Raw genomic sequence first — 21,898 nt, forward strand, 5'->3', positions numbered from 1 at the left:
TAAGTTCTAGATAATAACCATCTTGAATATGACAAACCCCAACCATCTCTCCAGGAGCAGCAATGTGTTGGAAATGAGATCATCCCCAAGCTCTGCACCATCTTTTATTGTCACTGGGCCAATGTCCTGGAATTTATTGCCTAATACTATTGGGGCCACACCCTTACCACAATGACTGCAGAGGCTCGAGGAGAAGGCCCATCATCACCAGCTTGGGCAACTAGGGTGCAGCAATAAATGTGCCCTTGTCACTCACCCACTCTGGAACAAATTTTTTTTTAAACTTTACATTTTCCGCATTAAAAGTTTGGTGAGGTATATGGCTGGTCAATATATATAAAATATGTATTGAAAGTGTCCGTGAACTGGAAGCCTCCTATTTTTGGGGTGGGGGGAGATTGTGGAAGGAATTGGATGGGAATTGATGAAAATGAACCAAATTGTTTAAATACCTTGGAGGTCACAAGCTTTAAAAATTTAAAGTTGGGAGTAAGGACCTTTTTTTTTTAATTCAAGCTTGTGAACTAAGTTTAAAATCCATTTGGGATCATGAGCCCATTAGACGTATTTCTGAAGAAGGGATTGAGGGAGCTAGTGAAGTTGATAAATTGTTTTATGTTAAGAGTCAGCTTCTTTGGTCCTAATAGTCTTGTCATTAACCTCCTAATATTCCAAGTTGAAGCTTTCATGTGTGTACTCATATGAATGTTCCTGTGGAATTCTTTTGCCTTTAAATTTCAATTGGAATCCTCTTAAGCTGAAAATTTGATTCCTCCTCTCCCCTTTTTCTAATTTAACAGGATCAGTACAATACTCCTTTGTTTCAAACTCTTAAAATGCACCAAACTTTCTTTGCTTATTTTACTTTTTCCCCCCCATACAGTTTGGATAGGGATGTATAACAGTCTTATTTCCTGCCAGGTATTCTTATTTCTCATTCTGTCACGTACAGAATGTACATTGTGTTTCAGTTATAATATATTTAATCCCTTTCTCTTAACTACTGTTTTTTTTAAAAAAAAACTCAAGATGAGAACTGCCATGATAAATGTAAAATTGGAGCAGGAATCTGGTATTACCAGTGTTTCTGCTGAAACACAGCCAAAACTTTAACGACTTTGACTAAAAGGAAGTCTTACAAAATAAGGAATGTATATATCCTGAAACCAAACGCTGTCATCTTCAGTGGTTTAATTTTTGAAATTATCTTTTAAGATAAAGACCAGTCAGTTGGAACAGTGTGCAAACTTTATCTTGCTGAATTTTACACAGGCTTACCAATGCTTATGACACCTGCTTTATTCCACTTGATAATGTTGTTGAATTCTGTAGTTTGCTTCCTACAACACTGGCAAAACACCATGAGCATTCCTTCATTGGCCTGAGCAGGGTAAAATGACTTTACACCACTATACACTGAAATAATAAAATTTATTTTGGTATCAAACAACATTACAAAGTTGAATCCTCGGTATTCAGCTTCTGGACACTCAAAGGGCAGGTGGTGGGGGAAGGAATCGAACTTTATTTTAGATGTAGCTTGCAACTCTAGGAATTTTGCTGTGTTTCACATTTCTATACAAGAGGGTGTTTCCTATATATTCATTTTAAATTCAAGAAAGTCCTTGATTAATACAAGTGTGGTATATAATTTAGTGTTTAACATTCTTTAAATAACACTTGCCAGAGTAGGTGAAACTTACAGAAAATTGTCATGATATTTAAGAAACGTTCTGTGCGTGTAAAAATGGTGTAAATGAAACTACGAAAAGTTAGTTTAACTGTTCCCCATTTGCACAAAAGTACAGTAATAGGGAACAAATCTGATGCTATGCTGTACAGATTTAGCTTTAAGCTTTTAGAGCCAGGTTAGGCCAAAAAAAAAATAATTTTGGTTGCTTTAAAATCTGTGCTTAAGAGGTTCTTCATGTGCAACCCATCATTATAGTTGTTACTTTTCACAGGTGTGGCCAATTTCCTGTACACTTGGAGCAACACTTGGATTCACTATCAGTCTTCTCGTCGCACCATTATGGATATACTGGCACAAGAAACATCTCACGTACAAATGCAGATGATTTCAGCAGTTGTTGAGAATGCTGTAATGTGTTTGGTTAAACCAACTCCATTCTGAATTGTGCAGAACCACATGTGGGTATTTGGCATCTCTCCAAGGCTATATTTTGTAGAATAAAAATGTTTACTTTTCTTGAACACTTGTGTTCCAGAACAGTTTTTTGTTGCATGCCTCAGATGATCTGCTTCCTAAATTAAAATGAGGAAAAAAATTGTAGCTTTTGCAAGTGAAACAACCCCTGAGAATCTTAACATTGTACTTTCCAGGGAAATAAATTCCTCCATATGACATCAATTTGCTATTTTTTTTTTTTCCAGTACAAAACTTGTGCGGTTGATGATGAATCTAGATTACTTTCATCTTTAGCTGCAATGCACACTCATTATATGTAATACAAGCACTATTTTATAGTTGCTGGAGGGTTTTTCACAGTGGGCTGGATCAGCTTTTTTCTGTATCCTCACTCTCATGTGATCATACAGCAGTTTATACATCTTGATCCAAGTCTTTTTTTCAAAACATTTTTCTTTGGAGTTAGAATAGCTATTATGGCTTCATCAAAGACAGTCTTCAGTCCTTTCTGTGTTAATGCTGAACACTCCACATAGCAATATGCTCCAATCTGCCAGATGGACAAAAAGGAATGGAGTTACATTTTGTAAAATCTGTTGCAATTCCAAAAAGAAAAGTACAAAAATATAAAGTTTAAAGTTGTTTCATTTGTCAAATGTTAAATTTTAAAAAAAAATACCTGAATGTAAAACCTGGATCTATATATTTTAATCAAAACCACTATACTTTCCCTATTATTCTTGCTTCCTTTCTGCATTTTCTAAAAGCACTAACTTATTCTCCAGTAGCTTTTCCAAGTGGCTATTTTGTGGACATAAAGCAGTAATTCTCAAACTGTAGGGTATAAAGTTTGGCCAGACGGGGCACAGCAAGCAGCCAAAAATTGTCCTTAAACTAGCAGAGAATGTGCAAGCCAGTTGTTCTGCTTTTGTAGCCAGGATCAGCTGTCAAGGTACTTGTTATCAGCAGATGCCTCTTGTTCCTTGAGTGATTGTACCAGTAGATAAGGCATCCAATAAAAGGCTAATATAGTTATGGCTATCTTCAGCTAGGTCAGAGCCTATGTTGGCAACACCACTCAAGAGGAAAGCAAACTGACCCTAGGGAAGTGGGAGAAGATGAGGAAAAGCAAAAGTGTCAATGGTTCTCCAGTTACTTAAGATAATTGCTCACAGCTATTGGGTTGAACAAGTACACAATGAAGATTTAAAACTGGAACTGACTCTTGCAGCACTCTATTTCTAAGGCCAACCTTGAACATACCCATAAATTTGGTAGATTTGGCTCTGCTGCAACTGTACTGGCTCCTTCAGTTACTCAGGCACCTACTGCTCAGTGGTCTGCAAACTGACTGCTGATTTGGTCAAGTTAAATGACCTGTTTGCATTAATAAACACCAGTCTTAGGTTCATACTATAGTGCAGACTTGGCAATATAAATAGCCACTGTGATGATAACTGAGTAATGAGAGCCCTTTTCTCAGCCACCACGCCCTCATTAATAAGCCATCCACCAGGCTTTGAACCTTTGTGGTTTTGATGAAAATGGCTTTTTTTTTTTAAAAATCAATTGATATTCAAATATTTTGGCATTCCTTAAGAGAGATAATTGTGGTAAAGGCTCATCTAACATTGAGAAATAAAACTACTCTGTATGGAGGGAAAAGCCAGGGCTTCAGATCATGTAAAGTTTTGATCTTTCAGAACTGAGCAAGTTTAGACATGCTCCAGTGGTAAGCTTTTCCAGTCCAGAAAGAAACACGCTGTTTAATACCAAACATTAATCTTAAGTGAAACACTGTACCCCCTTTGCCAACTTCTCCCCTTGCTCTGTAGTCACAGGCTTTTCCTTCAAGGTATTTAGTCTAGTTAAAGTTCTTGGGTCATCACGAAGGTCAATCTGAAAAACAATCCATACAGAATATGAATTTCAGAAAATTTGAAAGATTTTTTACAGATATTTCAAACAACTGAGCTTTTGCTGAAAAACAATATTCTGAAGCTCCCTTTGAAGTGCGTTTGGTGCAATGGGTTCAAATGCTGTCCTTCATTCTTGGCCCTTGGGTGCGAATCCAACACTGTCCGAGTTCCATTAAGATCAGTTTTAGTAGCCAGCACCCAGAGCTTACAAGCACAGGATAATTTGGCACCAATTCTCACTGGGACTAACCCAATTAGGTGGCATTGGCATTTGGCTCATCAAGGTGTAAATTACTAGAACTCAGAGTACCCATCTTCCTGAATTATTTTTTTCCCATCCCACTATTGTGACCAGAGTTGAAACAAGAAAATGATATTGAATTTTTGTTTTGCAGTATTTCAGTTATTGGTATACAGCATGATGGAAGCTATTTTATTCTGTCCGAGCAAAACATTCAGTTCCTGAACACAGTTATTGCCCCTTGTGTGCAACAAAACTAATGGGAGTGTGGAATAAAAACAGAGAACTCAGAGAACATAGTTAATGTTTCATGTCCGTCTGACTTTTCTTCAGAGCTCTGAAGAAGTCATATGGACTTGAAACATTAACTCTTTCTCCCTCCACAGATGCTGCCAGACCTGCTGTGTTTTTCCAGCATTTTCTGTTTTTATTTCAGATCTCCAGCATCCACAGTAGTTTGCTTTTTAAAAGAATAGTGGAATGCATTTGTTCAAATTTGCTGTAATTCAGTATATTGCAATATGGTACAATGTCCCAAAATGCATTTCTTGACAGCATGTTCAGACATGTTTAGAATCGTAGGGTGGGATTTCCCAGTCCCATCGAAAGTCAGTGGAGTTTTGGCTGTCTCAGTTTTCTGTTCTCACCTCAGGCGAGAATGGAAAACCTGACCGTAGAATGGTTACAGCACAGAAGGAGGCCATTTGGCCCATCGTGCCTGTGCTGACCCTCTGAAGGAGCAGCTCACCTAGTGATACGCCCCTGCCTTTTCCCCATAGCCCTGCAAACTCTTCCTTTCCAGATAATGATCCAATTCCCTTTTTGAAAGCATCAATTGACCCCATCTCCACCATGCTCTCAGGCAGTGTATTCCAGAGCTTAAAAACAAAAAACTACTGCGGATGCTGGAAATCCAAAACAAAAATCGAATTACCTGGAAAAACTCAGCAGGTCTGGCAGCATCGGTGGAGAAGAAAAGAGTCGACGTTTCGGGTCCACACGACCCTTCAACAGAACTGAAGTATAGTTAGGAGAGGGGTGAAATATAAGCTGGTTTAAGGTGGGGGGCGGGGGAGAGAAGTTGAGGGTGGGGTGGTTGTAGGGACAAGCAAGCAGTGATAGGAGCAGATAATCAAAAGATGTCACAGACAAAAGGATCAAAGAGGTGTTGAAGGTGGTGATATTATCTAAGGAAAGTGCTAATTAAGAATGGATGGCAGGACACTCAAGGTACAGCTCTAGTGGGGGTGGGGTGGAAAGATTGACAAGGTATTAGTTGTAGATTTAAAAATAATGGAAATAGGTGGGAAAAGAAAAATCTATATAAATTATTGAGAAAAAAAAAGGGAGGGGGAGGAAACGGGGTGGGGATGGGGGGAGGGGGAGTTTAAGATCTAAAGTTGTTGAATTCAATATTCAGCCCGGAAGGCTGTAAAATGCCTAGTCGGAAGATGAGGTGCTGTTCCTCCAGTTTGCGTTGGGCTTCACTGGAACAATGCAGCAAGCCAAGGACAGACATGTGGGCAAGAGAGCAGGGTGGAGTGTTAAAATGGCAAGCGACAGGGAGGTTTGGGTCTTTCTTGCGGACAGACCGCTGGTGTTCTGCAGAGCGGTCGCCCAGTTTGCGTTTGGTCTCTCCAATGTAGAGGAGACCGCATTGGGAGCAACAAATGCAGTAGACTAAGTTTGGGGAAATGCAAGTGAAATGCTGCTTCACTTGAAAGGAGTGTTTGGGCCCTTGGACGGTGAGGAGAGAGGAAGTGAAGGGGCGGGTGTTGCATCTTCTGCGTGGGCATGGGGAGGTGCCATTGGTGGGGGTTGAGGAGTAGGGGGTGATGGAGGAGTGGACCAGGGTGTCCCGGAGGGAACGATCCCTACGGAATGCCGCCAGGGGGGGTGATATTCCAGAGCTTAACCTGTTGCTGCGTGAAAGTTTTTCCTCGTGTCACTATTGCTTCTTTTGACATTTACCTTAAATGTGTGCCCTCTGGTTTTCGATCCTTCTACTGATGGGAACAGTTTCTTCCTATCTACTATGTCCAGACCCCTGATGATTTTCAATACTTCTATCAAATCTCCTCCACCTTCTCCAAGGAGATCAATTCTAACTTCTCCAATCTTTCTACGTAACTGAAGTTTCTCATCCCTGGAACCATTCTTGTGAATCTTTTCTGCATCCTCTCTGAAGCCTCCACATCCTTCCCAAAGCGTGGTGCCTAGAACTGACGCAATACTTCATGAGACCAAACTAGTGTTTTACACAAGCTTAATATAACTTCCTTACTTTTGTAGCCTGTGCTTCTATTGATAAAGCCCAGCATGTTGTATGCTTTATTAACCACACTCTCAACATGCCCTGTCACATTCGATAATTTATGCACATAATACACCCAGGTCCCTCTATTCCTGTAGCCCCATTTGAATTGTACCCTTTATATGTCTTTCTGCATTCCTCCTACCAAAATGAATCACTTCACACTTCTCTGCATTAACTTTTATCTTCCACGTGTCCAGCCATTCCATGAACCTGTCTGTCCTTTTGAAGTTCTACACTATCTCCCTCATGGCTCACAATACTTCCAAGTTTTGTCTCATCCACAAATTTTGAAATTGTGCCCTGTACATCAAGGTCTAGGTTATAAATATATCAGGAAGAGCAGGGGCCCTAACATTGATCCCTGGGGACCTCCACTATAAACCTTCCACCAATTCGAAAAGCAACCGTTTACCATTACTCTTTGTTTCCTGTCACTCAACCAATTTCTATCCATATTGCTACTGTCCTTTTATTCCGTAAGCTCTAACTTTGCTCACAAGTCTGTTGTGCGGCACTTTATCAAATGCCTTTTGGATGTCACTAGTATTACCCTCATCAACCCTCTCTTACCTTATCAAAAAACTTGAGCAAGTTAGTTGAACACTATTTACTCTTAACAAATCCATGTTGGCTTTCCTTAATTAACCTGCACTTGCCCAAGTGGCTATTAATTTTGTCGCAAATTATCATTTCTAAAAGGTTCCCCACCACTGAAGGTAAACTGACTGGCCTGTAGTTGTTGGACTTATATTTTCACCCTTTTTTTGAACAAGAGTGTAACATTTGCAATTCTGCAGTCCCCTGGCCCCACCCTGAGTCTAAGGAAGACAGAAACCTTATAGTCAGTGCCTCCACAATTTCCAATCTCACTTCCCTCATTGCCTTTGGATGCATCTCATCCCATCCTGGTGCATTATCAACTTTAAGTACAGATGGCCTATTCAATACCACCACCTTATCAATTTTAAACCCTTCAGGAGTCTGAACTACCTCCTCTTTCACCATGGCCTGAGCAGCAGCATCTTCCTTGGTAAAAACATATGCAAGATATTCATTTAATGCCTCAGCCAAGGTCCTTGCATCCATGCACAGATCCTCTTTTTGGTCCTTAATCGGCCCCATTCCACCTTTACCACCATTTTACTATTTGTATGCCTACAGAAGACCTTTGAATCCATTTTTATGTTAGCTACCAGTCTCTTCTCAGACTCTGTCTATGTTTTTATTTGTTCTTTCAATTCACCACTGAACTTTTATATGAATAGAATTCTGGATCATCATAGTGCTGCTTTCTGATCTCTGCCTGAGTTGGTGTCATAGGTATCATACAAGATTATCTGGACGCTTTTTTTAGACATTGAATTATCTAATAAGTCTTTTTTTCTACAAATTGAGTCAGCAGAGTGATATCTGTCAATCGTAATTTCACGAACAAAAAAAAGACAAAAACAACTTCCGATAAGGCAGTTGCATCATGTTGCTTTTGTTTACACACATGGAAGATGATCACATTACAGGGATTCCATAGACTAGGCCTGCACAAGAATTTGAGAAAGAATAGCCCATTGCGGCAAATACATTGAAATAGATACAAAATGGGTTTGAAAGAGTGAAACAATAAATGCAAATTTGAGAGTGAATATGTAATAGGAAAGCTTTCTAAAATGACACAAGCATTTTCCCTACTTAGGATACAAATGGTCTGATGAAAAAAAGTCTGATCCTTAGGGCGATTATGATGTGGCTCTAGAGACCAGAGTATGAAATCTGGTTCCCCACTTCTAAATGTACATGCTGTACTCGCAATCATTTGACTCGTGACCAAACATGCCTTCACTTAGAACAAATGAAGCTCCTCTGAGTTATGCCGAAGGGGAAACAAATGAAATGCCACATGTAATCAATTAATGCAGTATTTGGCAAAACAAAATCAGCACTAGGCGTAGCAAAATTAAAATTCACAATATGAACTTGACAAAAATTGCTTGGTATTTCCCTCTAAACTGCAGTAATAATGTCACAATCATTTATTGTCATGTGAAAATGGTCAAGGACAGAGGGCACATAGACATCTGGTTCCCGATACAAAGACAGACTTCAAAAGAATATACCCACATCAGACTGAAGATAAAAACATGAAGCGCTATACATTCTGAAGATGGTAACAAATGATTTCAAGGTTATAATTTAATCTCAAATTTCAGAAGCATTCTAAGCCAAGCATGCAAATATTATGAACCCTTCGGTCAGATGTCTGCCTTGAGATCACTTCCAATTATCCATTACTCTACGTTTTAATAGAGACTGAGATAATTTTAAGGGGCTCAAGTGAGTCATTTGACACAATCAGAAAAATCAAGGGAATAGTTCTAAAATTCCTAAGTATTTTTAAAGTCCTCATATTTTTGGAAACCAGACATATGAACAGTGCCCAGAATATCTACTTCCAAATACAGCCCAGTATCTAATGAAAGGAAGGCATTTATGAAACTGGGTTAAATATTAAGGACCTTTCTAAATTTATGGAGAAGAGGTCTGTTTACAGATATAAGCAAAGCACACATGGTTCCAGAATGCCCATCTATAGAAAGCAGATCTTTAAAAAATTAAGTTACTGAAATGAAAAGTTCATATCAAAGTTTGATACTGATGTAAATCTTCTTGTTTCTTTCCAAACCAAATGGGAACATTTAAAAAAAGGTCAGTAGGCAAGGCCTAAACATTCTGTGACATGAAATATTAGATGATGTCCCATTCACCACATGGTAATTTCTCAGTTGAGTTTTCAAAAGAGACATTCAGTGACTCACATCAGAGCACATTAATCAGCAAAACAGATCACAGTAAAGCAAGCGCTACTGAACATGTAACAAATTTGCATCATTAAAGAAAAATTAGAGCTCATTTGAATTTTAAAATTGTGTAGTAGCAACAGAAAATTAGTCTCTTTATGCATGTACATGTACAATACTCAATTATAATCCAATCTAAAACTGGTTACATTTTATTTCATCTTTAAATATATACCAGTCTTTTAAATACTAGGACGTTTCTTACTTTGTGAATATTTGAACTTTGACTATGGATTGACAGCTTCCACAGTCAGGTCACACCAGCTAGACAATTTTCTTCCATTACCATGATCAAGGTTAACCATCTTGCTCTCCTGTCATCATACCTTATGTTTTGTTACATTATTGATCTGGTCATGTTACTGGTGCCCAGTTATTTCTTAGGGTTCAATCCATATGGCAAGATGGAGGAGCTGGTGTTATTTTGAGCCTGATGGAAGTGTTGTAAAATTTTCAACAGCCGGATAATAGAATTTAATATGAACTGCTATCAGAATTTGTTTGATTTTAAGATATAATGTGTGTGTATGTATACCCACATTTCCTTTAACTCATCATCGAGTCATGTAAATGTCACAGTGTGTCTTAGCATTTTAAAATTCAGTGAACCTGTATTTTTCCCAGTAAGATCATAGTGCATAGATTGTAAAAGAATACCCATTGGTGTCGGACCTTATGAAGCCACAGAATTGATGTGGCTGCCAGTAGATAACAACCAACCAGCACTACAACAGGCTGAAAACTTAAGGTGACAATTTTCTTCAGAACTGAGGAAGCTGCAACTCACTCAAAAAGATGGGAAGAATTTTTTGGAAATATATATTGGGGTACTTAACATTGAAATTTTTTCTCCTAAACTTGCCTTCTGCTTTAACTCATAAGCACCCTTTGGAATTGAACATTTTAAGCCAGTTTGCCCATCAAAAACATATATCTTATTCTTTTGGAAAATGACAAAAACAAGCACTAAACAAGAAACAATCATTAATTCGTGTTTGGGAGCACAGCAATGCTCTTTGAAGAATAGATTTCTGTGGATGTTTAGGCAAAATGCCTTGCCTTTGATTGTCCAATGTCCAATTGATCAAAATCTCAAATACCTCAAATGTGTATGCACAAACTGTATTAGAAGATAGTTAATTATAACGCAAGGTCCAATTAGCTAGGCAACAGTTCCCAGAGTATTGTACTCTTAGAATCAGTTTAAACATCAAAACACTACTTTATAGGCAGTTTAATTAATTAATTCATGTATTCAACTCTTCCAACACCACCTGCCCCAACCCCCACCCCACAATATTTTCTCATACATCATTCCCAAACAAAGGGCAAATCTCAAAAGTAAATGAACCATAGAATTACATAACGGAGGTAGGAGAGTTGGAATGATAAAAATTGCAAGGAAAAGTGAACCAGGATTGCTTCTCCACCAAAAACAATATCTTAGGCCCTTCTATAAGCACTTGATGGGTTCATTATAAATTGTCATTAGTAACATCACAGAAATTACCCAAGCACAAAATTTATCAATGAAACTCCCACAGGCCTTCATTACTAAAACATGTTGATGTTCATTTTTGATTTGGCCAAATTAGAGACAATATTTTGACAGAAATATATTCACTAGCACCATTTATAAGTGAAAAAAGATTCCTGTCACTGTGATAAATAGACATCTGTGTTTCTAAACTTGTGATTGAATCTGATATTCTGTGAAACTGATGCAACACAAAACTCTTCATGTTCCTGCAAATAATTATCACTATCATGTTTAAAAAGTACTGCAGGTAGAAATATTGGGCTGGATTGTATGCTGAGGGTGGGCTTCCTGCACCCACTGATAATTTTGGAGATGAGCCCGCCTCTGTTTAGTCAGCTTGCCCCACTTTCATTTTTTTGGGCAATGGCCCTTTAAAGAGAAGGGACTTCTGCCTATCTCCAGGAGGAAGTCCCACCTCAGAGCTACTGGCCAATCGGAAGCTAGCAGCTCTGCGCCACACCATGATTGAAGGGCAGTACCAGTATTGCAGGAGGCCCGGGAGGGAGAGGAAGCATGAATGTCCCTAAACCCTGGTAAGTCCAGGGTCTTGCCGGAGCCGGTTTGGAAGGCCCCGGCGAGGGGGTTTGAGGGGCATGTTGGACATGTGAGGTGTTTGAGGGAGGAAGGAGCCTTCAAGTGGCATGGGACTGGGAAGGAGGCACCAGCCCCTTTCGCTTACTAGCAGCCCACAGGGCTAAACCTGCCGAGCTACACTTTGGGCGCACCTGCACCTCCCCCACCCCGTTAAATCGGAGTGGTGGCGGGATGAGGCCGTTAATTGGGCATTAATTGCACAGTTAAGGGCCTCAATTGATCCACCTGATGCCTTTCCTGCCGCCTGTAAAATTGGTACATGAAATGGCATGGCACCCTAACTTACAGGCCCACCAGCCTGTTTTTCCCCCAGCAAGTGGCTCATAAAATTCAGCCCATAATTTCTAAACAAAAAATGCACCCCACTCTGGCACTTAAAAGCCTTGTTTAATTTAGCATTGTGTGATTCATGATTTTATTAACAAGTCATAAAAGCTTCTGAAGGCCTCCAGAAAGGTGTCTTTTCCTTGTGCAGAGCACAGGGAATTTGACCACAGAAGGCTTTCCATTACAGATACAGGTTTGTGGCTGACCCCAGGGGATGGGGCTTGTGGAATTGGAAGGGCATATCTCTGTGGCCCATCAGGGTAATCCCTTGCCTCGGGCAGCCAGATGCAAGGCAGGATAGACTGCCAGGCTTGCTGGGGGAAGAGTGTGCATTGACCAAAAGTGATGGAAAAAATGGGCATGGCACCGTTCCATGTATGGGCCATGGAGGCAAGGCAGCAGGCAGCCACAGCCAAGAGATAACAAGCCAACACAAAGCACAGCAAGAAAGGAGGAGGAACATAAGACATTATTCTGAGACAAGGGTCTACTGTCTCAGGAAATCCTATCCCAACATGACCAAAACCCAGAGCTGTCGAAGGCTGCGAGTCTCAAGAGAAATGATTGGAAATATGTGCCATGGTGGAGCGAGATCTTGTGTCACATTCGACTGATCCGCAAACCCTGCTAGTTGCACTGAAGGTTACTGTGACCCTCAATTTCCACGTGGCTGTTTTTTTTCCAGGGGTCTGCCGCACACCTATCCGGCATTTACCAATCAGCTGCCCACTGCTACATCTCCGCCATCACAGATGCACTCTCTGCTTGGGTAAAGTATCTTATCAACTTTGCAACAGACATGATGTTACATAAATACACACACAGACGGAGAGGGCGAGGGTCTTTGCCAACATAACTAACTTCCCACGAGTTCAAGGAATGGCCGACTGTACATATGCGGCTATAAGGTGACCAATTCAGCACCAGGAAACCTTTGTGAACAGGAAATGTTTTCACTCAATCAACGTCCAGGTGGTGTGTGACCACAAGGCCTTCCTGCACGTATGTGCATGTTTTCCAGGTAGCTGCCATGACACTTTCATCCTGAGGCATTCACAGATGCCCCAGCTGTTCCAGCCCATGCCACAGGTCAGTGATGGACTTCCGGGGACAAAGGGTACCCCTTAAGGGGGTGGCTGCAGACTCCATTGAGTTAACTCCAGCAAAAAAAATCTACAGCTAAGGTTGCGGTTGAAGACTTATCTATTAGTTTACAGATTTGTTATATTAATCAGCATATGTCTGAGTCACATGATTTAAAGATAATCTGGAGCATTTATTAAGTGAATTAATAGTATTTTACAACACACAATTCTGCACCAAATCCTTGTTATTGGTAAAATAAAGATGATATGAAGACCACATCAAGTTTGCGCTTTTTTCTTTTCCCTCCAATAATAATGCTCAAGAGTTCTAGTGTAAGAGTTCAGGCTGCCCATTTCTACTCCTTCATTCTCCCCCCAAAATCTCTTTGATCTGACAATGTTGAGCTGTCCAAGCTGTAGGCCAAATGTAACAAATGCTGTTTCGTGTTTAACTAATGCAAAGTTGCAGCAGGGCAACTCAGCGAGCTAAGTAACGTGGGAAACACAGGCTAAAGTAACTGCCCTTCCCACTACATCTAACAAACCTCATCCCTCCTGTGCCAAGTGATTTCAAGTTATCCCAGTCAGCAAACCAGAAACATCTGTTTGGGAAGTCAGAGCTGTTAAGAAAAGGCAATACAACAATCTGGGTAACAAACTCAGGGAAGGGAATGGAAGGTCTAAGTTGTAAAGATAGAAAATAACCACTGATCTCAGTATAACAAAGTTAGCTGTTAGTTACTATTTTTAAACTGTAGACACATTGGACAATGTTGGCAGGACAAGTTATTTAAGTTGCAAAATAGATGTACCTGTGTTCCAACTAATAGGAATGGAACATTTGGTGCATATTCTTTAAGTTCAGGCACCCACTCTTCCCTTACGTTCTGAAATGAGGCTGGATTCACGACCGAGAAGCAGATCAGGAAGACATCAGTCATAGGATAAGACAAAGGTCTCAGACGATCATAATCTTCCTAAGAAAGCCAAGTATTTGTAAATGTTAAAAAAAGTAGAAATAAAAACAGGAAGTGCTGGAAATACAGAGCATCTCCATCTATATCTTAAAAAGAAAAAGTTAGGTTAATGTTTCAGGTACTGTTCCTTCCTCAGAAGGGTAAATACTCAATATCCTTTTTTTCCCTTTACGATATGGACTGACCTGTGTGTTATGTGCTTCTAACACTTTCCGCTTTCATGAGATACTCTTGCCTCATAATAAGGGATTTGGGACATTTTGCAGGATAAATAAAAAAGTTACAAACATTGTGCATTCGTTCTTCTAGTCATATCCTTTCAGTCAGATCCATTTTTCATAATGAGAAATGCAGATACACACATAGATATATACTGGTGTGAAACGTGTAAGGTCAAATACATGAAATAATGGAAATTACAGTAGTACAGACTCACTTCTGTTTCAAAAGCTATGTGTTTGGCCTTACAATATATTTGTTATTTCTTATGCAGGTGAACAGGTACAAACTGCATATTTTGACTAATCAAAGTTTTAAATAGTACTACCCAGTGAGCTCTTTCATGCCACTTGAGTTTGGCTCTGTGGTTTGACAGACTGGCACAATAACCCAACTCCTGGATTCCAGTTTTTAGCTGGGACCTTGAGTTGATTTCTACCGCTAGCTGGAAGAAAAATCCGAAGGCAAGATCCTTATAAAAAGCATTGCATGTATTGGCAATATTCTTGGAACACAACCTGCTCAGCTGAATTGAGATACATAAATTCAAGTAGAGAGAAAAACAAAACAAAGAACAGAAACAAAGCCAATACTGAGGCGCAACTTGTGCCATTGGGGCAGCCAGCAAACCATCTTTCTCTAGTTTAATAGCTTGGAGCCAAGAATAGAGCTATTTGGAGTTATACAACACAGCCCCTCTCCCCCCACTAAAAATGGTTGGGGGTTTGTATGTGCTGAGAGCAAAACCTAAAAGGGTTATTTTTAGCATTATTATGCCTTTTTTGTATGGGATTGGGCTGAAATGATTTAAGCTCATTAAACCACTTTTCAAAAGTTGGATACTGAACCATAACAAAAACTGCTCATGCTGCATAACATAAATCACTGAAGACAGTAGAAATATTATGCAATTAGTTTTTTTTTAAAATTAATTTGGCTAGACAAAATCAAAGGCCATTGTAATATGACTCTATAGACTAAAGTATACATCCTTAAAGATTTATTCTTAGACTGCCAAACAAAACTTTTAGATATAAAATAAGTGATATTAAAAACATATACAATAAATACACCTTAAATATCTTAAATTCTATACACCTTAAATATCTTCAATTCTGTTTAATGTGAATACAATGCATTAATATTCTTTAAAATACTTTGTACACAGCCCATTCACCTTGATAGGCTAGATATAAAACTGCAGTAACTCACTTGTATAATTTTCAATTTTTATTTTATGAATACTCAAATTCTTCCACTCAAAAAAAACTATTGCCAAAATTACCAGTTAATCAAGCTTTGTCCTAACCAATCAAGAGTTAGCTTAATATTAATTATTTGGATTGGAGAAATGATTGTGCAGAGGAATGGTTTATGTCAATGGAACAACCATGGATGTGATGTGACAGTTTCTGTTTTTGCATCTAACTAATGCTGAAGGGGAGAAGGGGAAAGAGAGGAGGGGGAGAAGGACAAATCAAGTATGAATTTTCCTTAAAGGGCATCTGTTCAATTCATTTACACTATACACTAAGGTATCTGAGAGTGGAAACTGCTGGAGCAAAGTGAGTCTCAACTTATAACTTCAAAGTTTTGACAAGCAATTGAAACCATTGCAACTGGAATGTACTAAAGCATATTTAAACATGTAATTTAGATGTCACATAATTCAAAACATCCAGAACTGCAGTTAATGTTGTGTATTTGCATGGAATTGCTATTAAATTTTCATGCAAAGTTAGGAAAAATAAAAAGGTACATTTAATTACTTAAAAGGCTACACTGAAAATTAAAAGCTCTCTAAGCACAAGCTGTACTATCAAAGCAAGATATTTAAAACCCCTCTCAGAGATTTAACTTGGGAAAGTGGTGAAAAATAAAACCTTATATTTATAGGGATAAGGCTGCTCTGAAACATAATGCATAAATGTTAAAAGCATATACAAACATTGTCTAATATAGAAATGATCAGTTTAATAATCTTTTTTAGCTTTAGGAAAAAAATCTGCAGCAGAATATATGAATTTAAAATTGTTAGGTTACCAATTGTAAAGTAATTGACCATCTGTTGCTTTCATGCTCATACTCTTAATCACGGCAGGGTAAGTCAATCAAAACCATCTGCCTGACACAAAAATAGATGGGGAGCATGTGGTTGCATTCCAACAAATATCAAAATGTCAATACATTGATAGCTAGAGAAAGAAAACCCTAAGTGAAGTAGTGTTTAAAAAGTATTTTACAAAAGAAAACAAGGGTGGATAGGAAGGTCTTTACTGATCTCAAACCCAAGATGTAAATTTTTCAAGCTTATTCAGTAGTCTTATTTTTGAAGTTAGTAGGAATATAAAGTACTATCAAGAGTAGAATGTTTAAGTACAGCTTCTTCAGAAAAAGAAATACAGAAACGCTCCCAAGCTTTTCCTTTGTTCAGATAGTAACACTAGGGTATGGCTACTAATAAATAAAAATAAAAAAAGCACTGTGACCACCCCCCCACCATCACCACCCCCCACCCCCCATCACCACCCCACACACAAACAACTATATTAGCCAGACCCATACTAGCTGAGACCATGCTTTCTGCAGATGTTGGTCAGAATCCAGTTTCAGCAGGAAACATTCTCTTGCAATGAATGCTTGCTACAATAATTCCAATTTTCTCTCTTATAAGTTAGAAAGCTTTTTTAAACATCGTGGGTACAATTTCCGCTAGTTTACTCAAGTAACATCAGCGCAATTCAGATGGATTCAGCCAGACCAATGCAAAAGATTGGAGAATTTTAAATAGGAGTTACTCCCAAAACCAGTTATGTTCGTGTTTTGCCCCAAGTTTTACGCTCGTTCAAGATTCAATTCACCTGGATCTGGCACTACCCACAGGAGTGACCACACCTCTGGTCAAAATTGCAAGATTCCACCAAATTTGCTGGTTAGGGAAGGCACTTTAAATTGGGCTCCTTTCCTTCAGCACATAGACACATGTTATAAGTTTTCTCAAAACAACAATATTAATTCACTAAGAAACTCACATATACATAAATGAAACTATTAATTGGTTCCATATAGTTTTTTTAAAGAAGTCATTTTTAAAATCAAGTTTTTCCACAGTTGGAGGACTGGACACCCCTATTAAAAATGCTAATTTTTAGTAATAAGCCCATTTTCAGCTGTCACCTTAGGTATCAGAATCTAGGGTGACCGGATTTTCAAAAGTCAAAACAGGGACTCCCCAAGATAATGCTCCCTCACAACACGAACAGATTTCCCTTTGCAGCTCCTCAGGTGCAGCAACTTCTCTGTTTTTATCATAGTACTATTGGAAAGAAGCGAAGTGGCTACAAATCAGTAAGTTTTCTTCTTTTCAAAGTCGATTCCCCACCAAACCCTAAGGAAACCACGCTGTGCGAATGCAAACAACTTGGACAGGCCCCTCCCGTCTATCTGTTGCCCATTTTCTGCCCAACTCACCCAAAGTGCTTTCCACACGTTCTCCAGAAATGCAATGTCACACTATGGGGCCAAGTGGCAGACAAATTGTGCCAACTGCAGGGCAAAGCAGCAAACCCAGGACGCATGCACATACCTAAATAGAGCTATTCAATTCGAACACATTTTGCTCCTGCAGAATAAATGGGAAAGCTGAAAACCAAGAGATTTCAACTGTTTTGAGGAAATCGTCGGGACACTAGGAGTTTAATGAAAATCTGAGACGGCCCCGCCAAAACCAGGGCATCCAGTCACCCTATTACAGTCACATTTTTGACTTCACTGATCCAATTTTATTAGATTGTTCTGACATTTTGTTCCCCGTTCCTTTAAAAATGTAATATTTTAAAATGCACATTGTTGCCAATCAATTCAAAGTTCAGCAAAGCAAATCAATTAGATTACAAGTGAACCCAGTCTTCCTTCAGTAATGATGGTGAGGGATAAGAAAGTAATAAGCAGGATTCTCATACAGAGCCTTTAGCTTCTGAGCAGGCACACAACCTATAGTCACAATCATAACTAACATATGTCCACACATCAGAAATGAACATCAAAACATGATGGGTCTAGAGTAGCGTAATTAAAATTTACTTCACATATTTAAGTATTACACCTTCAAATTTAGTTTGTAACTTTTTTTTGGAAAAGGGGTTCTTTATTAATCAGCTACCACTGATCACTCAAGGAAGTACTTAAGTAAGCATAACAGGAAGTGCCTTCAATGTTAACTTTTCTAGCTAAGCAAAATGCAGCATTTTAATTTGAAAAGGTCATGTTTATTAGGCTTATCTAGAGTTGTGCCTACTAAAAAAGAATATAATCAGAAGTTTAAAAGATTTCTTGAGCAGTTTAACTACCAAACTTAGCATCACCCTCTGAAAATTTTAACTCCATATCTATTTGATTGGAATGTCACAATGGATGACCAGATAGCCACTATTCTGAAAACCTCTTATAAGGTTACGTTTATGCAGACTATACTCTTCAGAAGTCAAAGTGCTTAATTTAATTCTTTGAATACATTTTTAAAAGCACAAAATTTGCAGTTATTAATTATTGGATGATTTAAAAATTTAGTGCAAAAAATGGCAGAATGATCGATATACACAAAAAACATGGGAAAAATGAAAAGTACAGCCAAAATGTGCTTGTCCTTCAGCTCAAATTGAACAATACCAGGAAAAAGATCACATACTTGATAAAAAGTATTGTTTGATTATATAAATGTTCACATGGTCAAATACATAACTGAATTGCCAGCAATTTATCTGTGCAGTTTTATTCACTTTAAACCCAAGTATGCAATTTTGCATAAATTTCAAACATAACAGTTTAAATTTTTCCACATAAACTATACTTTTCTACCCAAAGCATTAATCTATTAATATGAATTCAATAGAGGACAAATGTTAACAATATCTATCCATAACACAATGCAGCTCACACAGAGTAAAATAAATCAAGGTTTCTTCGCTAATTAAACAAGATACACACAAATCTAAAAACATATATTTATCAAATCCCAATATCTTGCTGATTTAGGGGGTACTGGTTTCACCATTATTCAATTTTCTTGGCCCAGCTTTGGTAAACCAGCATATGATAACCATTTGAAAAATTAGCTACCTTATTGTCAAAGGGTCTTTTCCCCATTACCCTTCAGCCCAAAAGGTTCTTCAGCTACAAATTGCGGAAAATGCAAATCATTCATGGGTGATGGTGCATGATGGGAATCTATAGCCCACCTTCTTAATCAATGAAATTTAAGGATAGAGAACGAAACCGAGCAAAGGATAGAGAAAGAAATAGGGTAGATTAAAGTCAAATTAGGAAGAGAAAGAAAGAGGGAAAGGAAGATTAGATTAGGAGTGAGAATAAAAGAGGCAAAGGAAAGGAAAGAAAGAAAAAATTGTTTTTTTTAAAAAACCTCTACAAACAATTTACTAGCTCCAGGGGTGAGACACCACAGTTTTAACTGTTTCCTTTCTGGACCTTTAAACTTGTGTGGAATTGCAGATACATAAATCTTGTGAATAAAACGTCCTTACATTGTGAAATACCAGCCGTAACTTTCTGTGCTGAGTTCAATTAATATTTATGGCAGAAATCCAGCAATTTCTTGAGAGTTCAATTAATATTTATGGCAGAAATCCAGCAATTTCTTGAGACTCTTGGGGAGGTTGATGGTGGGTTCCAGTTTTGCAGGGGAAACTGTAATTCACAACTCATGACCCTATCTCTTCCTCACCACAAACTGCTGGGGTTAGGGGAATGGAGGTTTAGGCACAGTTAACAGCAAGAACTGTGGGCTTGAATGTTTGGGCCACTGACTCTTTATATCACAACTTGCACAAAACGCCTCCCCAGGGAATTCAGCTCCAAGAAAATAGAAAGAGACATTCTCACCCAAGAGTATGGAAACAAATCCTGTGTCACATTCTGTGATGAGGCAGAGACTGCAAAACTTCCCTATACTAAAACACATACACCCCACAGCATGCGTAAGAAAATTTTAAACTAGTTCCCTTTTCTTGAAAGATGTTAAAAAAATACAATCTCAACTCACCTGTCCTGCAGTGTCATAAAGTCCAAGGAGATACTGTTTACCTCCCACGGTGACAGTGACTGTCCAAACAGGAAAAGAAGATTTATTTTACTAGTTACATGGAAATACTACAGTAACTGGCAGAATAATGTAGCAAATGTTTTTAATTAATAGCGGGTGAAACATGCATCCAAAAGGCAGACGTCTGATTGAAAAAGACTTGAGCCAGACAATGAAACTTTACTGAAACTTTCCCAAAAGTTCGCGTTCAGCTTTATGAGCTGGGATGAATTTGAAAACAAAAATTAAAACTTCTCCAAATTAAAAACAAAATCAAACAATATACATAATATATATATATATCTTATATTAAAAATGTTACCCGCATAATGGTCGAACACAGTTGGCACATATTCCTCTGGAAAAGCATCGTTCGCGTAGCTCATCAGCAAACAAGTTTTGCCCACCGCTCCGTCTCCGATCACCACGCACTTTAACATACTCCTCGGACCCGTTCCATTGGCCATGGTGCGGGCAGCTTCATTGCCTCTGAATCACCTTTCCACCAGGACGTGCCAAAGGTGCCATTTTCCACATGTTCAACCCGTCCTGTGCTTCTCAAACAACTGCATTCCCCCAGTTAACAAAAACAAAAGACCGTTTTAACAACAATTTTTTTTTAAAAAAAAGGAAACTGGCGGCGACTTTCCCCTCCGATTGATCTAAATGTGTCAAGAGGACAGGCTCTTTGACAACATGCACAAATAGGGAGCTTATTTGCTGCCCGTACTCAGTTGTGCTAAAACAGGAGACTTTTACACATCTGGATTTCCATCCACATGCAGCAATCGATCTGAGTGTCAATATTTAAAACTCCATGCCCCAGTTACTTTTTTTTGTGTCCCTGGTTCCCCTCTGTGTGTCTTCTTTCCCCCTGCCCACCGTCCACTGGCCACACTCCAGCTGCATTGTACAAGCAGCCGAACTTAGCCTGGGCAAGGAGGTGGGTGGGGACGCTGGCTGATTGACAGCCCTCTCCACCACTGAGCAGCAAGAATCGGCTGCCATTAGCCAATGAGGAGAGCGCTAGGGCGAGTGCTTCCCATAGCACAAATCCAGAGAGTCATTGTATCACTGCTGCAGATATCATGTGACAATAAAGTGACCTCATCTATTCCGAGCAGCGCTGAGATTTAAAACAGAGTAACAGCGACACTGGTAAAAAGCTAGAATACAATTTGCAAGATACATTCCTTAAAAAAAAGCGCGTCAGAGATATAGCTCCTTTTAGAATCATTACCTATTCTATTGTTACAAACTAGATGTTAACCGATTCTTTTTCAGAGGGAGATACCACCCTTTTTAAAGCTGTTTTCCAGTATGCTTTTTTTTTGTGTAGTGCAGTCTGGATCATTCGTCATTGAGCTGGGAAACCTTTGCCATCCTAATGTCACCCCCAAATTGGAAGCCATGCGAAGGCATAAGAGCAGCGTGAGGGATCACTCTCCTTGCAATTTACCCATTAGGCCTCCACTCTATGATCATTCCGCCGGGCTTGAACCAGGTAGTCTGATTTTGGTGCTCACTGTCTCTCAGCTTAACTCGCAAGGTCAAAGATCAGGAAGCTATAGTCAGCCTTCC

General features: G+C 39.0%; 2 protein-coding genes across 4 annotated transcripts in view; one reads left to right on the top strand and one right to left on the bottom strand.

Moving 5' to 3' along the window:
- pigf (phosphatidylinositol glycan anchor biosynthesis, class F) overlaps nt 1-2,371 on the top strand; it is a 65,931-nt gene extending 63,560 nt beyond the window's left edge. For all 3 annotated transcript variants that reach the window (XM_078557173.1, XM_078557172.1, XM_078557174.1), the window contains one exon: nt 1,965-2,371. In XM_078557173.1, coding sequence (XP_078413299.1) covers nt 1,965-2,094 — 130 coding nt within the window. In that variant the 3' untranslated portion in view covers nt 2,095-2,371. The remainder of the gene's footprint in view (nt 1-1,964) is intronic.
- On the bottom strand, nt 1,413-21,255 carry rhoq (ras homolog family member Q). The gene is made up of 5 exons (XM_078557175.1): nt 20,640-21,255; nt 20,279-20,337; nt 13,837-14,001; nt 3,953-4,048; nt 1,413-2,699 (listed from the first exon to the last, which is right to left on the bottom strand). Exons 1-5 carry the CDS (start codon nt 20,782-20,784, stop codon nt 2,544-2,546), a joined length of 621 nt encoding a protein of 206 aa, XP_078413301.1. The 5' UTR covers nt 20,785-21,255; the 3' UTR covers nt 1,413-2,543.
- Nucleotides 21,256-21,898: the final 643 nt, after the last annotated feature.

This window comes from Cetorhinus maximus, chromosome 14 (genome assembly GCF_964194155.1).
Source record: "Cetorhinus maximus chromosome 14, sCetMax3.hap1.1, whole genome shotgun sequence".
NCBI lineage: Eukaryota > Metazoa > Chordata > Chondrichthyes > Lamniformes > Cetorhinidae > Cetorhinus > Cetorhinus maximus.

Bases quoted from the DNA above. Each gene is read 5' to 3' on its own strand.
- rhoq (XM_078557175.1), bottom strand. From the start codon at position 20,784: ATGGCCAATGGAACGGGTCCGAGGAGTATGTTAAAGTGCGTGGTGATC. The intron at 20,338-20,639 runs GTAACATTTTTA...CTGTTTGGACAG, and splicing joins TGTGTTCGACCATTATGCGG to TCACTGTCACCGTGGGAGGT. The intron at 4,049-13,836 runs GTACATCTATTT...ATTGTTTTTCAG, and splicing joins TCCTATTAGTTGGAACACAG to ATTGACCTTCGTGATGACCC.